We start from the raw sequence: 22,978 nt of genomic DNA, 5'->3' as shown, positions 1-22,978 counted from the left end.
TTGTCAACAACCGTGGGGGGGGTAAAGAACCATTTTTTTTCAGTGTTTTCCATCGTTGTTGGGGAAATTCCTTTTTTGTGTGTTAAAAGGTTGCATTTGAAGGAGTGATGAGAAAATACATTGATCAGTTGTTATATATTTTCTTTATCATGTTTTTGATCAAAACTCTTATACATTAAAAGTGTACATTTTGTTGCGTCAGTCTATCGAAAATCTTCAGAAGGGGTGTTTTTTTTTATTCACAATACAGATTTTTTTCTCTACTACAAACCCTTTTGCGACTTATTCGTTACTATTTCACAACCATCTCGCGACTAAGTTGCAAACTATCGACTGAAACATACATGAAACATCGTATTTTCTTTAATTCATAATTATTTTGATTATTTTTGCAACACAATAGAGCTTTAAAATTACGTAGAAGAGGTCATAGAAGACGTTTTCCATTGAGAAAATTCTCTAACAAAACTCTCAGAAGAAATTACTCAAACTAGAATTTAAATGTTTCATGTTAGTCGCAAAAGAGTTTAAGTTTCAACAATGTTGCAATTTTAATTAGGAAGAATTTGCAATAAAAAAGATTGCTGATATATTTTTTGGGCAAACTTTTGTAGAACATTGAAAACAAACATATTTTTGCTACAGAAAGCTTTGCTCCAAAATTTTCAATAAATTCGATACTTTTTCTTTGCTTTTTGCCCATATTTTTCACGAATTTCACAATGCCAAAAACGCGAGGTGATAATTTCGCAGAAAACTAACTTAATAAAAACTCAAAATATATTTCTCTTTTGAATTTTCTAATGATTTTTCCCTAATTTGATTCATTTAAGCCAATTTTTCAACAATAAGGAATTCTAATGAAAAGTCAACAATTCTTTTATACAAAAATATTCTTCCCTTATAGGCATAAAAAGTCGCACGTGTACAAATTGAGCTTGCGGGTTCTTTTTTACTTACAAAATAATACATTTTTAAGAAATAAAATCTTACAAATTGTTTTTCTTTTTTTTTCAAAACGACACCTTAAAAAAGAAATAAAAGAAGTACAATACATCAAAGAAATGTCAAAAATACATTTAAAAAAAAGTTATCTTATGAGCACCAAGAGCGATCTCTAAGGATGTATCCTCGCACAGAAATATAATTATTATGCCCCTCTAAATTCTTCCCCCTAACTGTGTCATAAGAAAAACATCTTTCACAATTGCAGGATAAACTTTCCCGCGCTTGGAGCTGTCACTGTCTCTCTAAATGTCAAAAAACGCTCCTGTCAACGATCATGTGACGGAGCAACACGAAGTGTGTGTTCCCAAAAGCTCCACATCTCCAACAAAACTCAGTCATTCTCGAGATTCTGGAGGGCTGATGTAATGGCAAGGGCACCACCGGGGATGAATCTCACAAAATTATCCCCAACAAGGGGACCCATGGCAAAGAGTCCCGGTGGTCCCCGTAGAACATGATTTGTGTACTTATCCACGGCAATTGGGTTATTTTTCCCATCAATGGCTGCTTGGGGGTCTTCCCCGAGACCTAGGCCCGTTACCGTGTCCTCTGAGGCAGTTCTTGTTGCCCTAGGTGGGCATTCACACACCTTCATGTCTTTCTCAAAGTTATGACCACAGATCTTTTTGTACTCTGGCCGTCGAACACGCTCACAGAAGTTCATGTGACGGCACTTGGCGCAGAGATTCTTAAACCAAGCCAGTTGACGACCGAAGAATGAGAGATTCTCCTCAATTGGCGAATCTGGGGTGATGTCTTCCATGGCATGAGCTGCTGGGGTGGCCAACGGTGTAAGGAATCGTAGGTCAGGACGAGCACCAATAAGGATAGCACAGAAGGACACTTCAAAGTCACGAGTTTCGCCTGGAAAGAAATGAAATAACGACGTTAGCTTTTGAAATTTAAAAATTAACGTTTACATTGACATTTTTTTGACGTTTGTTTTTTGACATTAATAATAATTTGAAATTTAAAAATTATCGTCTATTCTTGAAATTTTTTACTTTGACGTTTGTTTTTTGACATTTATAATTAGATAGAGATTTCTGTTTTTGACATTTCGGGCTTGGAATGACGTCCAGCTCAAAAGAAAATAAAAAGAAGAAGTCTTTGACATTTATACTATTTATGAAAAGTGTCTTACGTTAGAAAAATCACTTCAAACATTAGAAAAGATACGAAAAACTTTAAAAAAAAAAAACGTCAAACGTTAAAATTAAATAAAATGTCAAAAGTTTCAAATTAAAATTCAACCGCAGATAATGAGGTTCAGTATTTCGATCTCTGGCTGTACGGTTTACGGTTCCTTAAGAAATGCAACAGCCGTTAAATATAAAAAAAAGGAGCAAAAGAAGTATTCTGATCTTGATTAGTTTAAACTTCTGAATTGTTTTTTAACAATTATTGTTTTATTTTGAATTTGAGTAACGGTTAATGTTTCAATAAAGAATATCCCGCAGAAATGAATTCTGGTTACTCCCTTGGGCAGCCTATATTTGAAAATATTGAAAATCAATCAAGCCAATATGGCCGCCAAAAGTTGAAAGCTTTTTTCTTATAAGTCTTGAATGGCTTGTCCGATTTTGATCAAATTGGACTTAATTGACAGGTTGAAGATCTACAAACGTCTAGAACATGAAAACATGTATGTTGCAGAGCTCAGTGAGACGTTTTCATCAATAATTTATACTTGAAAATCGGTCAAGCCCTTTAGCAAATATGGCGGCTTAAAGCAAAAAGTGTTTTTTCGATATAACTCGAGAACGGCTTGACCGATTTTGACCAACTAAAGCTCAAATGAAAGGTTTCAAGAAGCCCTACAACTGTCTAGAGCATGAAAACTTCTAGAAATGGCCACAAAAGGCGCTAAGATTCAAAACTGACGTTCTCTTAATTTTAAGAGATGAGCTGTTTATACTTTATTCGCTCTTACCTGTCTTGATATGCCGTACAATGACACGACGTCTCTCTTCTCCAGAAGCGGAAGGCACTGAGATAACGTCGGCAATTGTATGCTCAGGCAATGGGGTGTAGCAGCTGTGAGCCTCATGTGGGGTCTTCATCATCCGATGCACTTCATGATATTCCGGATAGACATTCCCAGGTAGCATCTTATCGAGTCCAGCTGTTCGACTGCGAAAAGCATGCACAACATGGATGCCAGACTGCCGGCAGATTGTTATGGCATCGGCTGCACTGAGCCCGGCTCCGACAATTAAAACGGGCTTCAGGTTGCGCCTTTCGGCAGGTCGAATGGCCTCTAGGGCAGCCTCAAGATGCGGCAATTCGTGCTTGAGCCATGGAATGGCTAGACGTTCCCCACGAATCCCCAGACGATTGGCTAGGTCTGATGATCCATTGGCTAGAACTACATTTCGGCACAAAATGGTGAAAGGTTTATTCTTGCGGATTCTGAAAGGAAAATTAAAAAAAAATGGTTAGTTTTGTTGCAGACTGTTTCTCTTAATTTAAGAGATCTTACCCACTAACAATCCATCGAGCTGTATTAGCTCGCCCGCAGAGCTCACGCGGAGGACATCTGAAGGGTGTGATGGATGTGACTGTGGCATCATTCATGAAGTACCTTTCCAGATCCATCTCCCTCACGTAGCTCTCGTAGTACTCAGCAACGCGTGAAATGAGTGCTCGTGTCTCGACTTCTTTGGAGTGATTCTGCCGAATTGAAGCCTTCCTTGGGGATGGCAGTTTTCGCTTCTTGGCACACTGATGGCACACCGCTGAATCCTCGGCTAAATTATTATTCTCAACATCAACCCTCTGGCAGTGACCATTCATTGCCTTTCCACATGAGCACACCCCGTTCTCATCCCTGTGATTAACTTCAGGGGCTGCTTTGGGGGGATTCTTTGCTTCCCACTCATTGAAATCCATTCCTGGCAGTGACATCCATGCAGACAAGGAGAGTGTCCTCAAATTGGGATCCATCCTATGCCACGATCCTCCGGCTTTTCCCTTTCCAATAACAATATGATCCACCTGCAAGAAAATTAAGAGAAAAGAATAAGAGAGATCTCTCAAAAATTTTAAAATGAAGCGATATGTATTGCTAAAAGCTCCAAAAGCTCTCTATTTCTATATAGCGTTGAATCATCGCACGCAAGAGGTTTTTTTTTCTACGAGTTAAGAGCTGGGCTGGCTGATCGCAGATTGATCGCAACTTGAGGTGGTTGACCATGAAATTCCCACTCTCAAGTCTATGAACTTTGAGTTCAAAAACCCATCGCTTTTTTTCTTCTTATTCAACATTCGCGAAAGCTCTTTTCGCGCCAAAAAAATAATTCACGAAATATTTCATTCAGACATATTGCAAATTAAGAGGAAGTTAAACACTTAAATATGTTTACTGAGACGTGCCAAAAATAATGAATCATTGTGATGGTTTTATAATTTTTTGTAAAAGAATTTTAATTTATGAAAATCTGAAGACCTGATGAATGAAAAATAAAGCCCTCGAAACGTCTAGACTATTAACTAATCTTTTATACATTTAATTATTATTTTATGAAAATTCAATCAATAAATCGGTTTAAAAAATTACAAACGTTTAGAATGGATCGTTTAACGCTAGAATAAATCTTAAACAGTAGAACACTAAATGTCAAACGTTAAAACAAATACCAAATGTTTGAAGAAAAAACATCTAATATCATAAAGAATTGTCAAACGTAAGAAAGCAAACGTCAGATGTCAAAACAAACGTGAAATGTTTGAATAAAAAACGTCAAAATCAGAAAGAATTTTCAAACGTAAGATAGCAAACATTAGATGTGAATAAAAACGTCAAATTCAAAAAGAGAGCTTTTTTGGGCTCGCCGGAAGCGTCGTAAATCAAGACGCAAATCTTGTTCTCTAGACGCAAATTTTCTTGATTTACGACGCTTCCGGGGAGCCCAAAAAAGCTCTCTTTTTGAATCACTCAATGTCGTTTACACCAATTATCAATTAAAAACGTCAAAGTCTAAAACAGATATGTCAAATATTAGAAAAGAAACGTCAAATTATTCTAAGAAACCTTAAATGTTAGAAAAAAAACGTCAGGCGTTAAAATAAACGCCAAATGTCCAATAAAAATCGCCTAATCTCAGGAAAAAATTGTCAAACGAGAGAAAACTAACGTCAAATGGTAAAAAAGAATTGTCAAACTTTGAAAATAAACATTTTATGTAAGAAAACAACGCTTGCCGTTGAAACAAACTGTTGAATTTTTAAAAATTATTCAAAGAAAATTTGCAAATTTTCCCTGTTTTTTGAAACCTTCACTCGTTACAATTGACCCCAATCTCTCCTATTAATCCGCAAAAATATTTTCTTCCAACTCACCTTCTTCTCTGGATGGTATTTGTAGTGGAGCATTGATGGCAATTCAATTCCAAGATCAGCACAGGGATGTGTTAGACTGTCCAGGAGCAAGCTCACTGGATTTGTACTCCTGCCCTCGAGGCCATCAGCCAGTGTGGCCAAATCTTGCTCCACCAGGCTCTTTTGATTGTCCGCATAGTTTAGCCGTGCCCTTAGAAGCTCATCGGGATGCGCATCGACATCTTTTGGATTCCAATACGGCCAATGCCCGGCTAGCATAAACGACAGCGCAATCCCACTCGGGCCATTTCCTAGAAAAATCACAAAATAAATAAATTTTAATTTAAATAAAGGAAGAACCTTGTTTTGAATTTAAAATCTTGTTGTGGGTCTCGCAATGTGTATACACAACTTCCGGATTTTGAGAATTTAAATCTCTGTGAGGAATTTTTCTCGTGAATATCACGTCAGAATTGATCTTAAATCATGAACGAAGCCCCTCGAAAGAATTTCATTGATGGAATCTCTCGTGTGTCTGGTGTTTCTATTTTTTTTTAAATCGTCATGCCTCCCTCCGAAATTCATCGGCCACAATATTATTTATTTACACACCGTGGGCGCAATACACGTGGGTGATTCATCCAGAAAGTGCCACACACTCTTGACTGACGGAGAGAGAATAAAATGCCCCCAGAAGAAAAATAAAACATCACGCCCCATGCACAACCAGGCGTCTCCACTGGGGAGCTTTTAATTTTTCTTTTGCAATTTTGTATATATATAGCCCCCGCGGGGCTCTCAAGTTCAGGATCGAGCGAGACATTGGAGAATGTTTTGTGCGAAAAAAAGAATGGCACACAAGTGTAAATATTTACATTTGACTCTTTTTTCCTGGGTTTTTCTTCATGAGCAATTTTCACGTCCAGTGTCGCTGAAGTTCAAAATACATCCTCCTCCATTAATTGTTTTGTGCGATCGTAAAAGCGGCCGCGGGAAAATGGGTGGGAATGTTTGAAATTTCGCGAGGATGCGGAAAAATCACAAGAATGCTTACAAGTTCAATGCTGAGAGAGGATTGAACATCAAAGAGGAATTCTTTAGAGCGCAAGTTTGGAGCATTTTTTGAGCATAAATTATCCTAGACAATATGGAGCTCTGTAGATGTCTCGGAATTAGACAAAATAATGTATTGTTTCAGTGGCGTAGTCAAGGAAAATTTTCTGATAATATAAACATTCTAGAAGATAATGCAATTTAAAGAAAATTAAAGAAATAATTTTTAGAATAAACGTCAAATAATAATAAAAAAAATAATCGGCAAACGTAAAAAAAAATAACGTCAAATAGCAGAAAAGATTAATCAAATTATAAAAGGCAAGTGACAATCGTTTAAAAAGAAATGTCAAACGATAAAAAAAGTTTTAGAAAAACGTCAGAGTAAATCTAAAACGTGAAATGCTAGAAAGTTGTACAAAGACGTCGAACGTTAAAAGAAATGTCAAGCGTTGAAAGAAACATCAAACATGTGAAAGAAATAAAACGTCAAGCTTCAGAAAGAAATGTCAAAAATCCATTCGTTTAATAAAAATTAAATTGTTAAAAGCCAGACAATGAATGATAGGAAACGATAAAATGTTAGAAAAGTCAAACAGAAAACTGACGTCAAAGTTAATATAGTTTGTTGTTAATATTCAAAAACCATTGTCAAACAAAAGAAAAAAATCATTTATCGCTAGATAAGAACATTACTCGTTAAAATAAACGTTTAATAGTAAATAAAAAACGTTAAACCTTTGAAAACAAATGTCAAACGTTAGAATTGCATGAATAAAATTGTCCAAAGTTATTAATTAGATTATAACACCTTGTCAAGATTTCCTTTTATTTGTCGTTTGTCTTATAACAGTTGAAATTTCTTTTAATGTTTATTTTTAAAATTTGACGTTTTTTTTTAAACTGTATTTAATTTTCTAACGTTTGACGCTTTTTTTTTAATAGATGACATTTGTTGCTAGAATTGGCTTAGTTCAATGATAATGAATCCAATGATCTTTAAAAAAAATCCCCTAAGAATAGATTTCTGCCTACGCCTCTGAATTTTTTCTTCATTAAAAGCTTAATTTGGAAATGCAATTCAACAGGAAAAATATTCTTTAATTATCTGCATTCTCTGTGTTTTTATTATCATTTTTCATTGCAAGAAAACCGAGAAAACCAACTGAAAGGATTTATTTCCGAAATAATTTATTTCTGTGCTTTTTTCCGCGTCTGTGGTTGTGGGAGGGGGGCAGGTCTCCTTGAACGCATATGATCTTTTAGCGATAAGAAACAAGACACTGAAGATCATGAGGAACCTGAAGAAAGAGCTGCCATAAAAAAAAGCGTGCGGGTGGAAGAATTAAAAATAAAATCGCAAATTTTTTGGCATGCCTCAACATTCGGTACAATGAGATGTTTTGTCGCGCATTCGTTGAGCGTGAAAAAAACCGCACACGCAGAGAAAAAGATTTCTTTTCTCGAAGAAAAATGAAGAAGAAGAAATTCAATCTGGAAAGTCTTTTTTTTTTTTTTGCAGAAAATCCACTTTAAGACATTTTTCTTGCATCCTGCAAACTTCCCACGTCGAAGATCTTTCAATTAAGTATACGGAGTGGGAGGGTGGGAGGAAGAAGTTTTTTCTCACGTAGAGTGTGAGAGAGAGGGACGAGACAGTTCTAAGATTAACCTGTGAGAGATGAATGGATGTGACTGTGAAATATATCATTTCTTAAAGTCCCAAAAAACAGATTGGAGCGTCAATGGGGATTGAGACTCCCTGTCAAGAAGTACTGACGCTCTTTAATTGTACATGATGAATGACACAAGATTCATCCAAAAAGCCGCAAAAAGAACTGCATGATTTTCATACCAAATGTCCCGATTTCTTTGCGCGCCCGCGTGCACGCAATGAAGGAAGCGTGACAACATTAAATCACTTTAAATTCTCTTCACGTGCCCAAAATGATCGCGCGCTTACGCGGAAAAGTTCACGAATATCAAGCTTCTTATCGCTTTTCGGCAGCTCAAATGGGCTCCGCTTTGAGGTGGATTTTTTTATTTATAAACGTTACTCAAGACCTCACGCGTCTAGGGCAGCATAGCGGGTGATATCGTGATTATATCAGGTGATCTAGATTTTTTTTTATCACTTTATTCAAACTCCCAGATGAAGCACGGAATTACGAAAAAATGCTGTGCAATGGTGAGAACGAAAAGGTGGTTGGTAGAGATTAGAGTTAAAAGGGCTCCAGATAAAAGATAAAAGTTTATCTTCTCTATTGAGTTTGTATGTTATGGTGATAGTCTTGATACGTTTTATTAAACGCATAGATATGCTGAGGATTTTGACTATATTTAACGTTAACTTAACCCTTTCGCGTTCTTTTGGTCTTACGTAGACTCAAACGTGAAACATTCTACTCTGTCGAATTCGAATGAATTTAATTGTTTTTATTAAAGTTAAAAATTCATTATATTTACATAGAATAGGCCAAAGAAGACGTTCTAACTGAGAATTGTTCTCTGAGACCATCCAAAGAATTAATGTCGTGTTAAAACGAGCCCATGTTTCAATGTTTCACGTGGAAGCAAAAGGGTAAAACGTGAAATCTTTTTTTTTCTTGATTTTCTTTCGAATTTAATTACTTTTACAACCTAAAAATGTATAAAGACTAAGCAGAAAAGACCAAATAAAGTGTTTTAAATACAGACAGTCCTCTGAAATCATCCAGAGTGTAAAATCAACTGCTTGTTTCAATATTTTTATGTTTCAAATGGACGTGAAAGGGTTAAAACTATTTAGAAAAGTCAATTTTCAACCAAAATTCTTGAAAAATAACGTAAGAAGTTTTAAAATTATTCCTTTAGTTGAATATTAATCGAATTTTTGAGAAAATAAAAACTTTTTAAGTGATTTTTACGCACTCAGAGTTAAAGAGAAAATTTTACGAGTGTAAAATCCGGGTGAAAAGATTCTTATTTAATTTAAATTCATTTAAAAAAAATCAAAAAAAAATACTCAAAAATTGACATTCTTGTAGAGAAAATGGCGAGAAAGTGTTCATTTGATAAAAAAAATTAAGAAATTATGGTAAAATGTAAACAATAAACTGAAAAATCCGCCATTATTTTCAAGAGCTTCATTCAAAAGTTGAAGATGAACGCTAATTAAATCAAATTAAATCTGTTCCTTCAAAGAATTTAATGGAAGAAAATGTTAAAAGCTCGAATAGTTCGTTATTACCAACTTTTTCATTAATCATGATCTAGAAAAATTTTCCTAAAATGCATATTCAACTCTGTTAGCACTTTAATTTCCATTCAAAGTGTTACTCCTATATTTGTTCAGCGTGATAATTTTTCATACAAAGCTCTGCTCTAAAATCAACAATTTTTTTCATCTTCTAAAAATATATAGAAAAAGAACATTATCTATTGAATTGAGCTTGAAGGTTTTTCTTTTTTTTTATTCGTCAGTTGGGCAATAATTTCATGTGATGAGGAAGAATAAAAATGGAAAACCTTCAGGATTTCCCATGGAGCGTGAATTTGTCGATTTTGCTGAATAGTTGGGGCATTTTTGGTAGAAACAAATGATTTTCCTTGAAAGGAAACTTCACGCTCTCATTTTCTTCTTTTGCTTTTTTTCTTCTTTAACTTACCTACAACCACCACGTCTCTGTAGATTGTTTCCTTGGTCACCGAGCATTTTGTGTTGAGGTCCCTCATTTTTTTTTATTTGTTTTTCAAGCGTGGGCCGTGTCCCTTGAAAGTTCACCTCTAATTAATTGGCATTCGTGTTTGGTGTAGTCATTTGAATACACATCCACTCGTGTGCCTCCTGAAAAAGGGCAAAAGATCACATTAGAGATGATTTTGTCTAAAATGGCATCAAATGGAAATTTTGTAACGTCCAAGGAAAAATTGCCCCCCCCCCCCACGTGCTGGGAAAAGTCGTAGAAGTGGACCGGAAATTAAATTTTAGCTATTTTTGTCAATGCGCCTGCCTGAGTCACTCACAATTTAGTGGCCAAACACCTGCCCCCAAAAGATTAATTTTATATTAAGATTCATGCAACTTGCAAAAAGAAGTCCCTTTGAAAATTTTGATTTGTGACCCAAACAGCGTGTATACTAATCTCCCAATCATTGTACCGTCTGACGCTTCAAAGTCATTGAGACATTTTTAAATTGGGCGACACGTGAATGAAAAGCTGAGAGAAGTCGTGTCCCCCAAAAAGCTCACGCGGCGTCACCTAAAAGCCCTCAACCAGGGGGTGTTTAACTACATTGGAATTTATTGTAAAATCAATTTGAATTAATTTTATGGGTCGAAATCAGTATGATATCACATATTTTTCAACTCAGAAACTCTATTAAAATTCAATGAGAGCCTGAAGAAGAAAATAAACATTTTCGAAATGTCGCTGTATGCAAACAATTGCATTTAATCATCCCCCCCCCGCTGATCGAATTCTGAACAATTTTTTTATAGTATAAAATTTGCACGGTTGAAAATTCTTGTCTTTAAAAGAAACCCGTTGAATAATTTTCTTCGTCGAAATCAGTGCAATATCAGAGATTTAATAGAAAAGAAATTTTAACTGAAAGAATTTGAATTAATTTTTATTTAAATTCGACGTTTTGGACTATAAGTGTAAGTTTTTCCTCAGGGCATTAAATGAATAAATATTCCGAAAATCCGTTCTTTTCAAATCCGTCAAATTCACTGACTTTGAGACTTAAAATCAGAAGAACTGACCAATATCTCTTTTTAAAATATTAATAAACTTAATTATGAAAGATTTTTTGATTTTTCTGGTCGAAATCAGCTTAAAATCAGATGAATTTCAAAATATACATAAGCTATTCTTTAACTTAACTGCAATATGAAAAGCTTTTGCCCTTGGTTCATGTAGACTAAATCAATATTCAATTAAATTGTCTCACCAACAAAACGCGAATGGCGATTTATTAAAAATTTGTGCCAAGTTGTCAATATCGATTAAGGCGCAAAAATTCATCTGCCTGGTTAACCCCTCGTGAGTCCCTCAGTCAGCATAGTGCCTTACATAGAAGTACATTTGATCTATATAGTCAAATTGTCCCACTTTAGGAAGCACTATCAAGAGACGTCGTGGGGCAGAGAGTTGTTTCCCCATGGCAACAGTTGGGTGAACACACAAGAAAGGCATTCACTCTAATGATACACAATTTTGACCATTTTCACCCCTAAAAAAATGCCGGTATTTTGAGTGATATTTTCAGCTGGCCAGATAAAGCCCACAGAGCCCGGAATATTATATATTTTGTGTATGCGTGTGGGTTAATTCAAATAAAATTGTTCCTCCTCCGACATTCAGTAGTCTGCATAAATTATCGGGCAAACCAAAAGGACACAGTCATGTCCATCAATAATAATTCATGATTATTTATTCTGTCGGAATTAATTGTCCTTTGTATTAGTTGAAGGTCCAACTTGTGATTTGTGTGGACCCAAGTACTTCCTCCTCTCCATTTGAATGTTTCTCAGAAGCACCCGCGGAATCCACAAAATGATAAAAATTAATCACAAATCTAATCATTTATCAATTTTATGATTAATTGCGCACAAAATTGTGCTGACTCAAGTTGATTTTTTCATTGAAAAAAAAAAAGTAAATTCAACACAAGTCTCCAATTTTATTAATGACGCTTTTCAATTTGCAATTGCAGCGCAGAATGAAGGACAGATTTTCATACTAATTGCACACTATTTATCTACAAATGACGTCAGTTGGAGAAAAAATTCCTAAGAAGTTATATAAAATTAAATGATTAGACACATTGTTTTACAAAATTACATCTCAAGCCTTTCACTTCTACTCCAATATATACTTAAAGGATTAAATGTTTATAAAGGGGGTATTCATTTTTTTATTTCGGAACTTTCGAAAGATTTTCTAGTTGCACTCGTTAAACTTAATATGATTTAAGAAGTTGAAAGCTTTTATTTTATTAATCCACAATTATAAAGAAAGAGTAATTAAAAAAAAAACATGAGAACTTCTATTGATTCGATAGTAACAGCCCAAAAATGCAAAGGATGACGTCACCATGAACTTGTGAAACATGTGTTATAATGTTTCATTGATCAGTTTTTACAAGACACCATTATACGCATTAAGTATTAAACATATTATATACATACATTAAGAGAAACAAAAACACTATGGTGACGTCATTCTTTGCATTTTTTGAGCAAGTATGCAAATAATTATTGAGCTTTTTTATCAGAGGCTATGCCTAAACTGAAATTTATAATTAAAAGAAAATTTTAAGTGTAGTTTATAGTACAATGAGCAAAGCTGGGTTAATTAAGTTAAAACAGGAACAAGTTTAAAGCAAAAATTTAATATTTTCTAAATTTATTCACAAATTAAAACCTCAAGTACTTGTTTCTGCCGAATGATTTGCCCCGCGGCGCTTGATAATTTTGTTATACATAACTCGCAGCAAGTTCAATGGAAAATTTCAATATTGTGCGGCATTATCAGTCATTCCTTAGTGAGTAGATGGCATTAACTAGCATTTCAATTGGAGTTTCTCCTTATCACATACCACACGATAGCGCACAATCTCCATTCATATATAGAAAGCATTAATAGAATGAGAAAAAAATGAAAGGACGGCTCGATATGCACAAAAAATATGCTCTAATGAGCGCCAATTGAAATATATATTTTATGTGCCTTTTTTTTGCTGAGGCGGCAATTATAGAGTCTGGGGTGGAATTTTGCAATTTTCCATATACGCCTTCAAAACGAGAGAAGGTCAATGAATTGCAACATACCACAAAAAAATGCTCAATAATCTGATTTAATTTATTTTTTATGTAAATAAATTTACATTATCAGAAATGAAATTAAGCAATAATTTCGTAGAATTTAATGAAACTAGAACAATTAAGTGTGGCGCACAAAGTTCTCAAACCCGAAAGAATAATTGTGCGATATAAGAAAGTGTTTTGATTCTGTGCCATGGGGTTTTTTTGTTAATAAAATTATTTTGGGATATTTTCGCACTTTTCCCGCGCTCATTTCGCCGCGCGCAACACAATAAAAAGTCACTTGAATGATTATAAACAAGAAAAAGTTTGTCACAAAAGCAGGGAAAGATTTATTTTCTTTGAGACTATTTGGCCTCTTTCGTAATTTTGAGAGGAAAAACGAACCCATCGCGAGTTTTTCTCCTACAACTTTAATATTTCTTCTTTTGAAAATTTATTGGCATTTTTGTGATAGGCCTCTTAATCATTTTTCCATGTCAGATGTTGTGAAATTTTGCAAAATATTAAGTGAGAAAAATTAAAATGATTTCCAAGAAGAAAAAAATGACATGCGAGATGGAAAAATTAGGTGTGAAAAAGCAAAGTCTCGACGAAGATAAAAGTTCAATTTAAACTTTCTTGTGTTGATTCGAAAAGACAGAATTAGCCCATGGGCTCAAGAGACACAGGCACGCCTAAGAAATGGAACAAGGGAGTTTGTTGTAGACTTCAAGGGGCCAAGAGCTTAATGAAGATAAGGCAAAAAAAATTCAGAGAAATGTTTATTATTTACATTAGAATTTAGATTTATTTTAATTGGAAAATCTCAAAGAAGCATAATTTTTAAATTAACCCAGACATGTCTAGGATTTTTTTGAAATTTGCACAAAGTCTGTCTTCAAAATTTTATATAAAAGTTAATTCTCAACTGAAATTCCTGAAACGACGCACTAAAAGTTTTAAAACTCTTCTTTTAACTAAATCCATATGATGTTTTTGAATATAAAAATTTTTAAGCATGAAAAGTACTCAATTCAAGTTTAAAAGGCGCTTAAGTAAGCCTAAAAAATGCTTAATTTAAGCGATTTAAGCTTAAAAAGTTCTTAGTTCAAGCCTGAAAAGTGCGTAACTCAAGGCTGATAAGTACTCAATTCAAGCCTGAAAAGTATTTATTTCAAGCTTATAAAGTTCTTAGTTCAAGCCCGATAAGTGCTTAATTCAAGCCCAAAAGATACTAAAATAATCCCAAAAAAGAATTAAATAGAAGCCGAAAGACTACTAAATTAAACCTAAAAAAAATATTATTCAATTTTCAGTCCTTAACAGGCTTAGTTTGAGAAGTAAAAGCTTAAAAAGTACTAAATTTCCGCATAAAAAGACATTTAAACCTAAAAGGAACTAAATTCAAAAGCAAAAAAAAAGTATTAAATTCAATCAGAAAAGGTATTAAAATTAAACCGATAAAAACTATTCGAGGGATATTTATCTGAATAAAAATATTCGGAGAACTTACTAAAAAAAAATCTTCATAGGTGTAGTTTGAATCCCATCGCTGCCACCAATTGTAACGGCGGGGTTTTTTTTCAATTATTTTTTTTTCATCAATGAAGTTACACGCCCCTTGGTAATGTTCCTCGTGGGCGGGCCTCTCAAGGGGGTAGAACGCACGTTAGAAATAAAATCCCTCGAATTAGCTACATGTGCCAGAGAGGTGCTCAAAATTACTCACAAATGATTAATATTTTACACTCCCCATTTTAACTTGCATCTCTTGACGTATTATTTAATGACATTCTGCCAGTACTTTTGGCTGCACCAAAATCACCAATTATGCTAAGAGAAGAAAATTTACCCAGGCATAATTAATAAATTCACTTCTAGTTGACTTTATGAGGTCACACATCTCTATATTGCGTTAACCCTTTCATCTCTAATGGATAAAATATATTGTAGGGGGATTTTTAATTTATTCTCACAAATTCAAGAAAGATTATGAGGATAAGTAAAATGTCTTTCTAAAGATTTTTGAAGGATTTCTTAAAGAAACGCAAATGTTAATCTGCTCATAGAGTGAGTATTTGTATTGATGTATTGATATGGAATGAATAATAATATCCTAGCAAAAAATATAATTATAAATTTTATATTGAAACAAACTCAAAACTTAAAAGACAACACAAAATAGCTAAAAAATTTCGTGATGAAAGGGTTAAAACATTTGTGTGACTTTCATTATAAAATATGAGAAGAAAAACGAAGATCGTGTACATTAAGGAAGTAATTGGTGTAGAGTGTTTCCTGTTCTAAATTCCCTTTTTCTTTTAAATAAACCATCATCATCAACGTAAGAAGGAAGATTTGTTTTTTGTTCTCATGCGAACGAAGAATTCATTAATATGTGAGAAGATTGCAGAGAGAGAGAACAATTTAGAGATCTTTGCTCCAATCCTCTCAATATAATGTAGAATAGGAGACCCTAAAAATATAAATGCTGTGTGTGCACATATACCCATGTATATTAGTCGTCTAAACAAACAAAATGATTCATCTATAAATAAAGGAAATCATTGGCGAATTAAACATTTTGTTTAATGAGAAGTGGGATGTCTCTCTCTAGAATGCATTCTGTAAATGCAGAAAGCTCACTCCACGGTTTAGTGGCGTTAGGGAAATTCATGCGTGTTAATTTTGTCAAAATAAACTTTTGACGCAAATGGAAATAATATTATGAAAATAATTAATTTCATTATTTCTCTGAAATCTTTAAAATTAAAATCTGGGTTAGATAAATTGTTTAGATTGCACCGGAAGCAATAGACGTTGCTTCGCCATCACGAAGAAAAGGTATTTGGTAAATTATCTAACAGAAAACCAGGAAATGTTGTGCTTGAAATATGAGTTATTAACCCATTTGCATTACTATATTTGTTGAAATAAATACTTTTTCTTAAGTAAATTTTGATAAAAATTGCAAAATGTAAGCGTTGCTGTATTAAGCTTAACCCTTTCGGGTTCATTTTGGTTTCAATTTTTCAAATTTTTAGCTAATACTTTCTGCTCAGAATAAAAAATTAAGAATAGGTCAATTTAAATATAAAAATTCGAGATTTGGAGGTAATTTTACCAATTGGACTATTTTCCTGGCCACCTTGGCCAATTTGACTTTTTTCAATAGCCATAGAAATAAAAAATCTGTTTAATATTTCGTGATAAATTCTACAATACATATGTACATATGTAGGAAAGTTTCATTACTTTAAGTTCGTCAAAAGGAAACTTGGAAAAACATTTTCTTTATGAGAGACAATTTACGTCAAAGGTTTTAGGTTAGAAATCTCGACGATCCTTAAAGGGTTAATCAGCCCGTTTACAATTTTTTTTTAAACAATTTTGGTGAACTTTTGCAATCTCAAGTATCAGATAATATATAGAAAACTCTCTTCAGTGATTTTTTTTGTAACTTTTAAGCTCATCCAATTCATTAAAATGATATTAAAATTAAAATTTTAAATATTAAATTAAATAAAAAATGTCTTTTTTAATAAAATTTTCAATAAAAATCTGAGAGTTGTGGAAAATGTATTGAAATTGTTGTAATGCAATAGATTGATTAAATTTTATCCACTCTAATCTCCCCCCAATAGAGTCCCACTTCAAACGCAAATGCTTCTACATCGCACCTATTAATTAAGCATATGCCACAGAGGGGTTAATTTCACACCAATGGCTATTACATCGATTAAATTGCAACAATAAAATGGATTTGTATATAAATAGTGTTTTATTGTACACTCAAATAAATCACTACACTACATACAAATATAATAAAATAAAAAGAAATAAATCAGGAAAGATGAGCGTTATGTAAATCGAGCTCTATGAATTTAATTATATTCTATTGAACTCGCTGGCCTTGAATTGTAACCGAGTGTTGAATGAAGAAGAAAAAAATAAAAGATAAATATATTCGCATTTTTTTTGCTTCTTTTTTTTTCAACTAAAGATCTTCATTTTTTTTTCTTCGTGGACAATTGCGAAAGACGATTGAATGGCAAAAAGGAAAGAAAGAAATATTAACAAGAAATCGCTCAATTGGTTCATTAAAATATCTCCTATCTGCTTTTCATGCGGGAGAAGGGGAGGAGGGAAGTTCTTTGGCATGGAGAAATAAGCATTTGAAAATTTTTTATTATGCATCTAAATATTTACAGAGAATTCTTTAGTTTATTTTAACGGTGTTCGCGCGATGCCAGATGAGGAATTATAGGTAAATTGTGCAATTAAAATTGACAGGGTAAATAATGCTGTCTGTACTATGTTATATATACTGTGATATTATGTATGTATATAGATGAAATGATAATTTTCTGCATGTCATGGAAAATTGAGAACTGTGAGAGCTCTCTTAAGAATTTTCTTAGAGTGAGATTTAGGGGTTAATTCTACCCCCATTTGCGTGCTCCACGCAGGATACATAACCTCTCCTGCAAGGACGAACGCGTGTATTGGAAATTTTTGTTGTCTCCTATCCCAAGAAATTCCACACAATGCACTTTGAACATTTTTCTGGAGAAAGTGGGCGAAACGAATGGATTTTTTTTTCTGGGAAATTCACATGAAACGTATTTTTTTCCATAAAACCACATAGCTAAAAAAAATCACAGAGAGATTGCAGATAAACCGCAGAGCTTTAATATGAAACGAAAAAAAAAGCTAAATTGATATGAAAGAGCCTCTATGTGGATTTTATTGATTAATCTTCCCTGAAAGTTCTACTTCGCGACGAAACTCTGGCTCAAAATGGGGGATTTTTCCTCAACTAAAATCCACCAAAGGCAACCCTCGTGATTTTCACACCACACCCCCTCATTGATACCTTCTCTACACCCCCTAAAATTCCACCCAAAAAAAAAACCTCCCAAATCACAATTTTTTCGCAATACTTACACTTTGAGCAATAACTCCTGGTGTGGCAGATAAAAAAGCGAAGAATAGTGTGAGTATTTTAAAATAATATCCACTGCGGTAGAGGCTAAGAGATCACAAAATGCGGCCGGGATTTGATTTATTCTTTCCCGGTGTATTTTTATGCTCAACTCCTTCTTTTTTTCTTAACACAAAATTATATTCTCTTTCAGTGACTTGACATGAAAAGCACTAAAAATTGTGAAATCACCGACCACTTGCTTCGAATACTGCCGATTGACTGATGACACAAGCGAACCGAACTACCGAGAAGTACACTGAAGCGACTACGACGAACTACACTACTACACATGCCCATTGAGAATTTACTACGTGTGTGCGTGAAAATAAGCCATATGAATGAACTTCATGCAGGGATGATCAACATGTTTGGCGCCTTTTCCCGCCTTTACCTAAATTTTCTATTCAAATAAATGTTGCAGCATAGCCACGCCCTAAGAACGTATTTAACCCTTTCGCGCTCTCGTAAAATAGAAACAGAAAAAGAAAATGTCCGGAGAGGAGAAAAGTTTCGCTGAGAAAATAAAGATAGACTTCCTCAACATATTCCTTATAAAAAAGAATCCGTTAACTATGTAGCCACAGGAAGAAATATGATAATTTAATATATCAAAAGTGAAATGACGTGAAAATAATTTTTTGATGTTTCTTTGAGCTCAAATAAAATATTTTCGGCCAAGAATTTGAACTTTCGTCCTTCCTAATCATGCGAGTCCATGGGGATGTCCTTTGTGTTCTTAAAATGTCCAAAGGCAATAAATACATCGTCCTGCATTGATTTTGACTCATAAAATAAAAATTAAATATCCTAAATTGGGTATTTCCTAAAACAAATTATGGGACGAAAACGTCCCATTGGTTCCTAAAGGGTTAAAGAAAATCGATAATGGCAAGATTTGTTTTGTATTTTAGCGTCTCTTGTGGTTATTTTTGGACCTTATAATACAAATAGCAGTTGTAGGGCTTTTCAAAAGCTTTCATTTGAGTCCAATTTGATCAAAATCGGTTAAGCCGTTTTCCAATTATGACCAATTTTTAATGTAAAATTTAGTTCAGCATATTTCAAAATGGCGGACGAGGGTTAATTTGGTCTTATAATCGAGTCTTCTAAAATTTTTTTAACTTTATTGTTGTTTCCAAATCTTTATCTAATCTTTTGCCGATTTCTTGCAATTTACCGTTATACTTAGGCTAGCAAGATTCTTGGCGCATAATGTTTCTGTTAAATATCAGTGAGTATCCTAATCCCAAGCTCATCCCAAGTTGGAATACAATCCCATGATTTTGAATTTTATGTTCTACACAGATGTAGATTTTCTAAAAAGAAAAATTCAGAGCTAAAACAGCTAAAATCTATTTAACATTTTTGGCCCGCCAACATCTAGTTGCGCATCCCTGAATTTTTCTTATCAGTGTATTTGAGAATTCCGCGCGTAAATACATACAAAGAACTTTTTGATTTTTCTCACATTTTTCTGGTATCTCGTGTGAAAAAAAAATTAAATAATAGAAAAAAAAGAAGCACTCGTCGGTGAAGAGCTTACCAAAGGCTAAAGAAAAAGTCATTCTATTCTAAATTAAAATACTTTTTTTTCTCGATTTTTTTTCGTCAAATTTTACCCTCTCTTCTTATGTTGGTTTGACTCCGCGCAAAGAGTGGGGTAAAAAGCATGGCACTAACCAACAAAAAAAAAGTCTAAGGTCACAGTGAGGAGGCAAATTTGGCCGTGAAGAAGATAGTCTTTTTGCCTTATCACCGCGCCGCTGGAACATCCATAATTTCATAATGTTACTTAATGGTTGAAAATATGGGATTTTTTTCTCTTCAGAGCACTGATTTGGCGTCAGTGGAAAAAACTGCAAGTCTATTTTTATGTGATAAAATGATGAATACATATTATGGTGAAATTATTTCAGTCTATGGTGATTAGGAAGGGAACCCCCCGGAACTCCCAGAGACCTTTTAAGTTTTTTTAGAGACCTCAAACAGTAGAAAAATATTTACATTAAAAAATGTTATGAGGAGATTACTTTGAAGAAAAAAAAATTAATGAGTATTTTATTTGTTCTACGAAGAAAATTTATGCGTGAGATGTTAAGCTGCTCCGAGATAGACAAAAAAAATTAGTTTAAGATTGTTGTAAAACGGTAATAGAGTTGAAGATCAGTGTTGTAAAGATTGCGAAAGGAAACTAACGCATAGTGAGGAAAAGTTATTGTGACACAACTAAGTTAGGGAAGAAGAAATAATTTTAAAAAATTAGTAAGTTAAATATAAATAATTTGAAAAAAATAAGACAAAACAAGAATTAGTAGGGGAACCTGGAGTAAAATGGTGAATTTTTGGGATTTCTTTGGAAATGTTTTGGTTTTCCCATGACGACTATCTTAAATGAAGATTTCTTCCCAAGTCTTAATAATTTTCTTAGTTTATAGATTCAGATAATTTGAGTTCTTTATTTCTTATAAAGACACAGTCTTGCACTAATTTTAGCTCAATATTAAAAAAAATATATTTAACCAAAATGAAAGTTTTCAAAATCGACCCAATGTATGATCCAATCGTCGTCAAAGGGTTAAACTATAAAATATTTCTTAATATTTTTTAAAACGAAATGCAAAAAAATCAAATAATAAAAAAATGTTTCTTTTTAAATTACTCTGAATTTATACCAATCGAAGGAGAAACTAAGTAAATTAAGATCATAAACTTAAGAAAATAAACGTCTTTAGAAATTCTAAATTAGAATAGAACGTTCCTTGAAATTTCTTTATCAAAGCCAAACAAGAGGCAGGATGTAATTTTGAAAAGAACTTTCAGACTTAAGAATTTTCTTTTCCTTGAAGATATCAAGGTTTTCTTGGTGGCAGAATAGAACCCTAATATGTATTAAAAATAATACCTAACAATTTGAAGATTTTTAGCTCCTTCCTCAGGTCTTTAAAATGACAAAAAATGTTCTTTCTGTTATACAGAAAATAAATAAAAATCACCTCTCGTGTTCTATATAATATTAATTTAATTAATTAACTTCAACCTTTATTTAATTTTTATTTTACTCAATGAATTATAATTAATTGTAGCATCTTTTTTTCTTACTCTTCTTTTGTGTTTTTTATGTTTTTTTCATCTAATGTTTTTCTCTTTTTATTTATCTTTTTTTATGTTTTAATTATCTCATTCTTTTTTGTAATCAATTTCGTAATCAATTGAAATTTTAATTTTATTTTATTTTAACATTCAAAAAATTTTTATTAGGAATTTGGGAAGTTCAATAAATCACTTAAAGCTCTAAATCTTTTTTAATACAAGCCAACTTTCATTGAAAAGATAGGAGAGCTTTCATTTCTGAAATGAAATAAAAAATAAACAAAAATTGCACACGCCCGCAATATCAGCTGCAACTGATGTCGTTCGTCACATTCTAGAACAAAGTCAATAGATGATAAGAAAAATTGCCAGTAAGACTCATTAAGAGACTCACGCCCTATCGTGAGTAATAAAGTTATCAGTGAAGCACGTGATAAGGCACTTGGCCCCTCAAATTTTTTCTTCATTTTACCATCTTCTCGTGCTAATAAAAAAGCAATAACGAGAGATTTTTTTGTGTTCCTACTCAATGAGATAATGAAAATTATATGGCTGATAATGTAGTGCTCCGGTTCCTGCTGCTTACAAAAAAAAAGAAGATCTTTGCACTTGAGAAATTGTATTTATTATTGGTCACAAATTGTGTTTGCTATTGTGCTCTTTTAGCCTTCTTTAGTAGTATGTCTCAGAATATGACATCACTCTTGTTCTTCCTTCTTAAAAAATTTTGAGACCATGATCTTGCAGATTCTTAAGCAAATAGCAACGAATGTCCAAAATCTTCTTAGAATTTTATCTCAAAATTCTTTTCATGTGCTCCAAAATAAGAATTTTGTGTATTCTTGCATCTCTCAATGGAGTGTACATATGCCAGAAGGCGATGAATCATTTCTTCGGGAATTACCTGCATTGCAAACTACCTGATTTTCTGCATAAACAGCAGATGGGAATTTCCAAGAAATTTGTTACAGAATGTAGCTCTTTTGCCATTTTTTTGCTAATTTTTCCTTGTTCATCTCGAAAATGTTGAACATTTCAATTTAGAGCGCCGGGAATTATACGTATCATCTATTGCTCGCTAAACCATTAAATGGCGTATTAGTTAGAGCTTTTGTGCTTTTGCAATACCGCGGAAAATTTAAACGAGAAAGCTTTTAAACGGGAAAATAATTTATACAATTAAATAAAAATTTTTATTTTTTGAAATTTCCAAAAATATATTTACCTCGTTGAATATGTTTGAAAGGTAATTTTTCTTCGGAAGAACAATAGGGGACTATCGCAATGCTGTACATTGTACAACATGAGGGCATTTTCTAGAAATAAATTTATACCACTCTTTTATAACATTAATAAAGCTACGTTGTGGATTTCTTATACCTGTAAGTAGATTCTTACCCGAAATGAAGGAAATTCATGCTTATTATGGAAAATCTTCGTAACAGACAAAAGAAAAAATTACAACACCACAAAAAATTTTATTTTCCAATAAAGTGTAAACTTTAACCCCAATATGGGGTTAAAAAAATCCAAAATATGAATATTAAAAGAAATTCTAAAAAATCATTTTATCGTAAAATTTTGCAGACCTTCTGAGAATAGCAAAGAAAGTTTCCGTAAATGTACTATCAAATACCCTCTTTATATTTTATAAATATTACATAATTGACTAAAACAACCGCCTTGTAAGTAATTCGCAAGAATGATAAGACGTCTAGAAACATTTC

At 33.2% G+C, this 22,978-nt stretch overlaps 1 protein-coding gene across 1 annotated transcript; it reads right to left on the bottom strand.

Annotated features, from left to right (window-relative positions):
- Nucleotides 1–124: 124 nt before the first annotated feature.
- Nucleotides 125–18,388, bottom strand: LOC129794898 (uncharacterized). The gene is made up of 6 exons (XM_055835812.1): nucleotides 18,122–18,388; nucleotides 10,029–10,207; nucleotides 5,350–5,639; nucleotides 3,491–4,005; nucleotides 2,942–3,420; nucleotides 125–1,872 (listed from the first exon to the last, which is right to left on the bottom strand). The coding sequence occupies exons 2-6, from the start codon at nucleotides 10,093–10,095 to the stop codon at nucleotides 1,340–1,342; spliced, it is 1,884 nt and encodes a 627-aa protein (XP_055691787.1). The 5' UTR covers nucleotides 10,096–10,207; nucleotides 18,122–18,388; the 3' UTR covers nucleotides 125–1,339.
- Nucleotides 18,389–22,978: the final 4,590 nt, after the last annotated feature.

This window comes from Lutzomyia longipalpis, chromosome 4, assembly GCF_024334085.1.
Source record: "Lutzomyia longipalpis isolate SR_M1_2022 chromosome 4, ASM2433408v1".
Classification (NCBI taxonomy): Eukaryota; Metazoa; Arthropoda; class Insecta; order Diptera; family Psychodidae; genus Lutzomyia; species Lutzomyia longipalpis.
This window is presented reverse-complemented; position numbering and strand designations above follow the sequence as displayed.

Coding starts and splice junctions, on each gene's coding strand:
- LOC129794898 (XM_055835812.1), bottom strand. CDS start 10,095: ATGAGGGACCTCAACACAAAATGCTCGGTGACCAAGGAAACAATCTAC. Junction 3,421..3,490: donor GCTCGATGGATTGTTAGTGG/GTAAGATCTCTT, acceptor TTTTCCTTTCAG/AATCCGCAAGAATAAACCTT. Junction 1,873..2,941: donor TGTACGGCATATCAAGACAG/GTAAGAGCGAAT, acceptor ATTTCTTTCCAG/GCGAAACTCGTGACTTTGAA.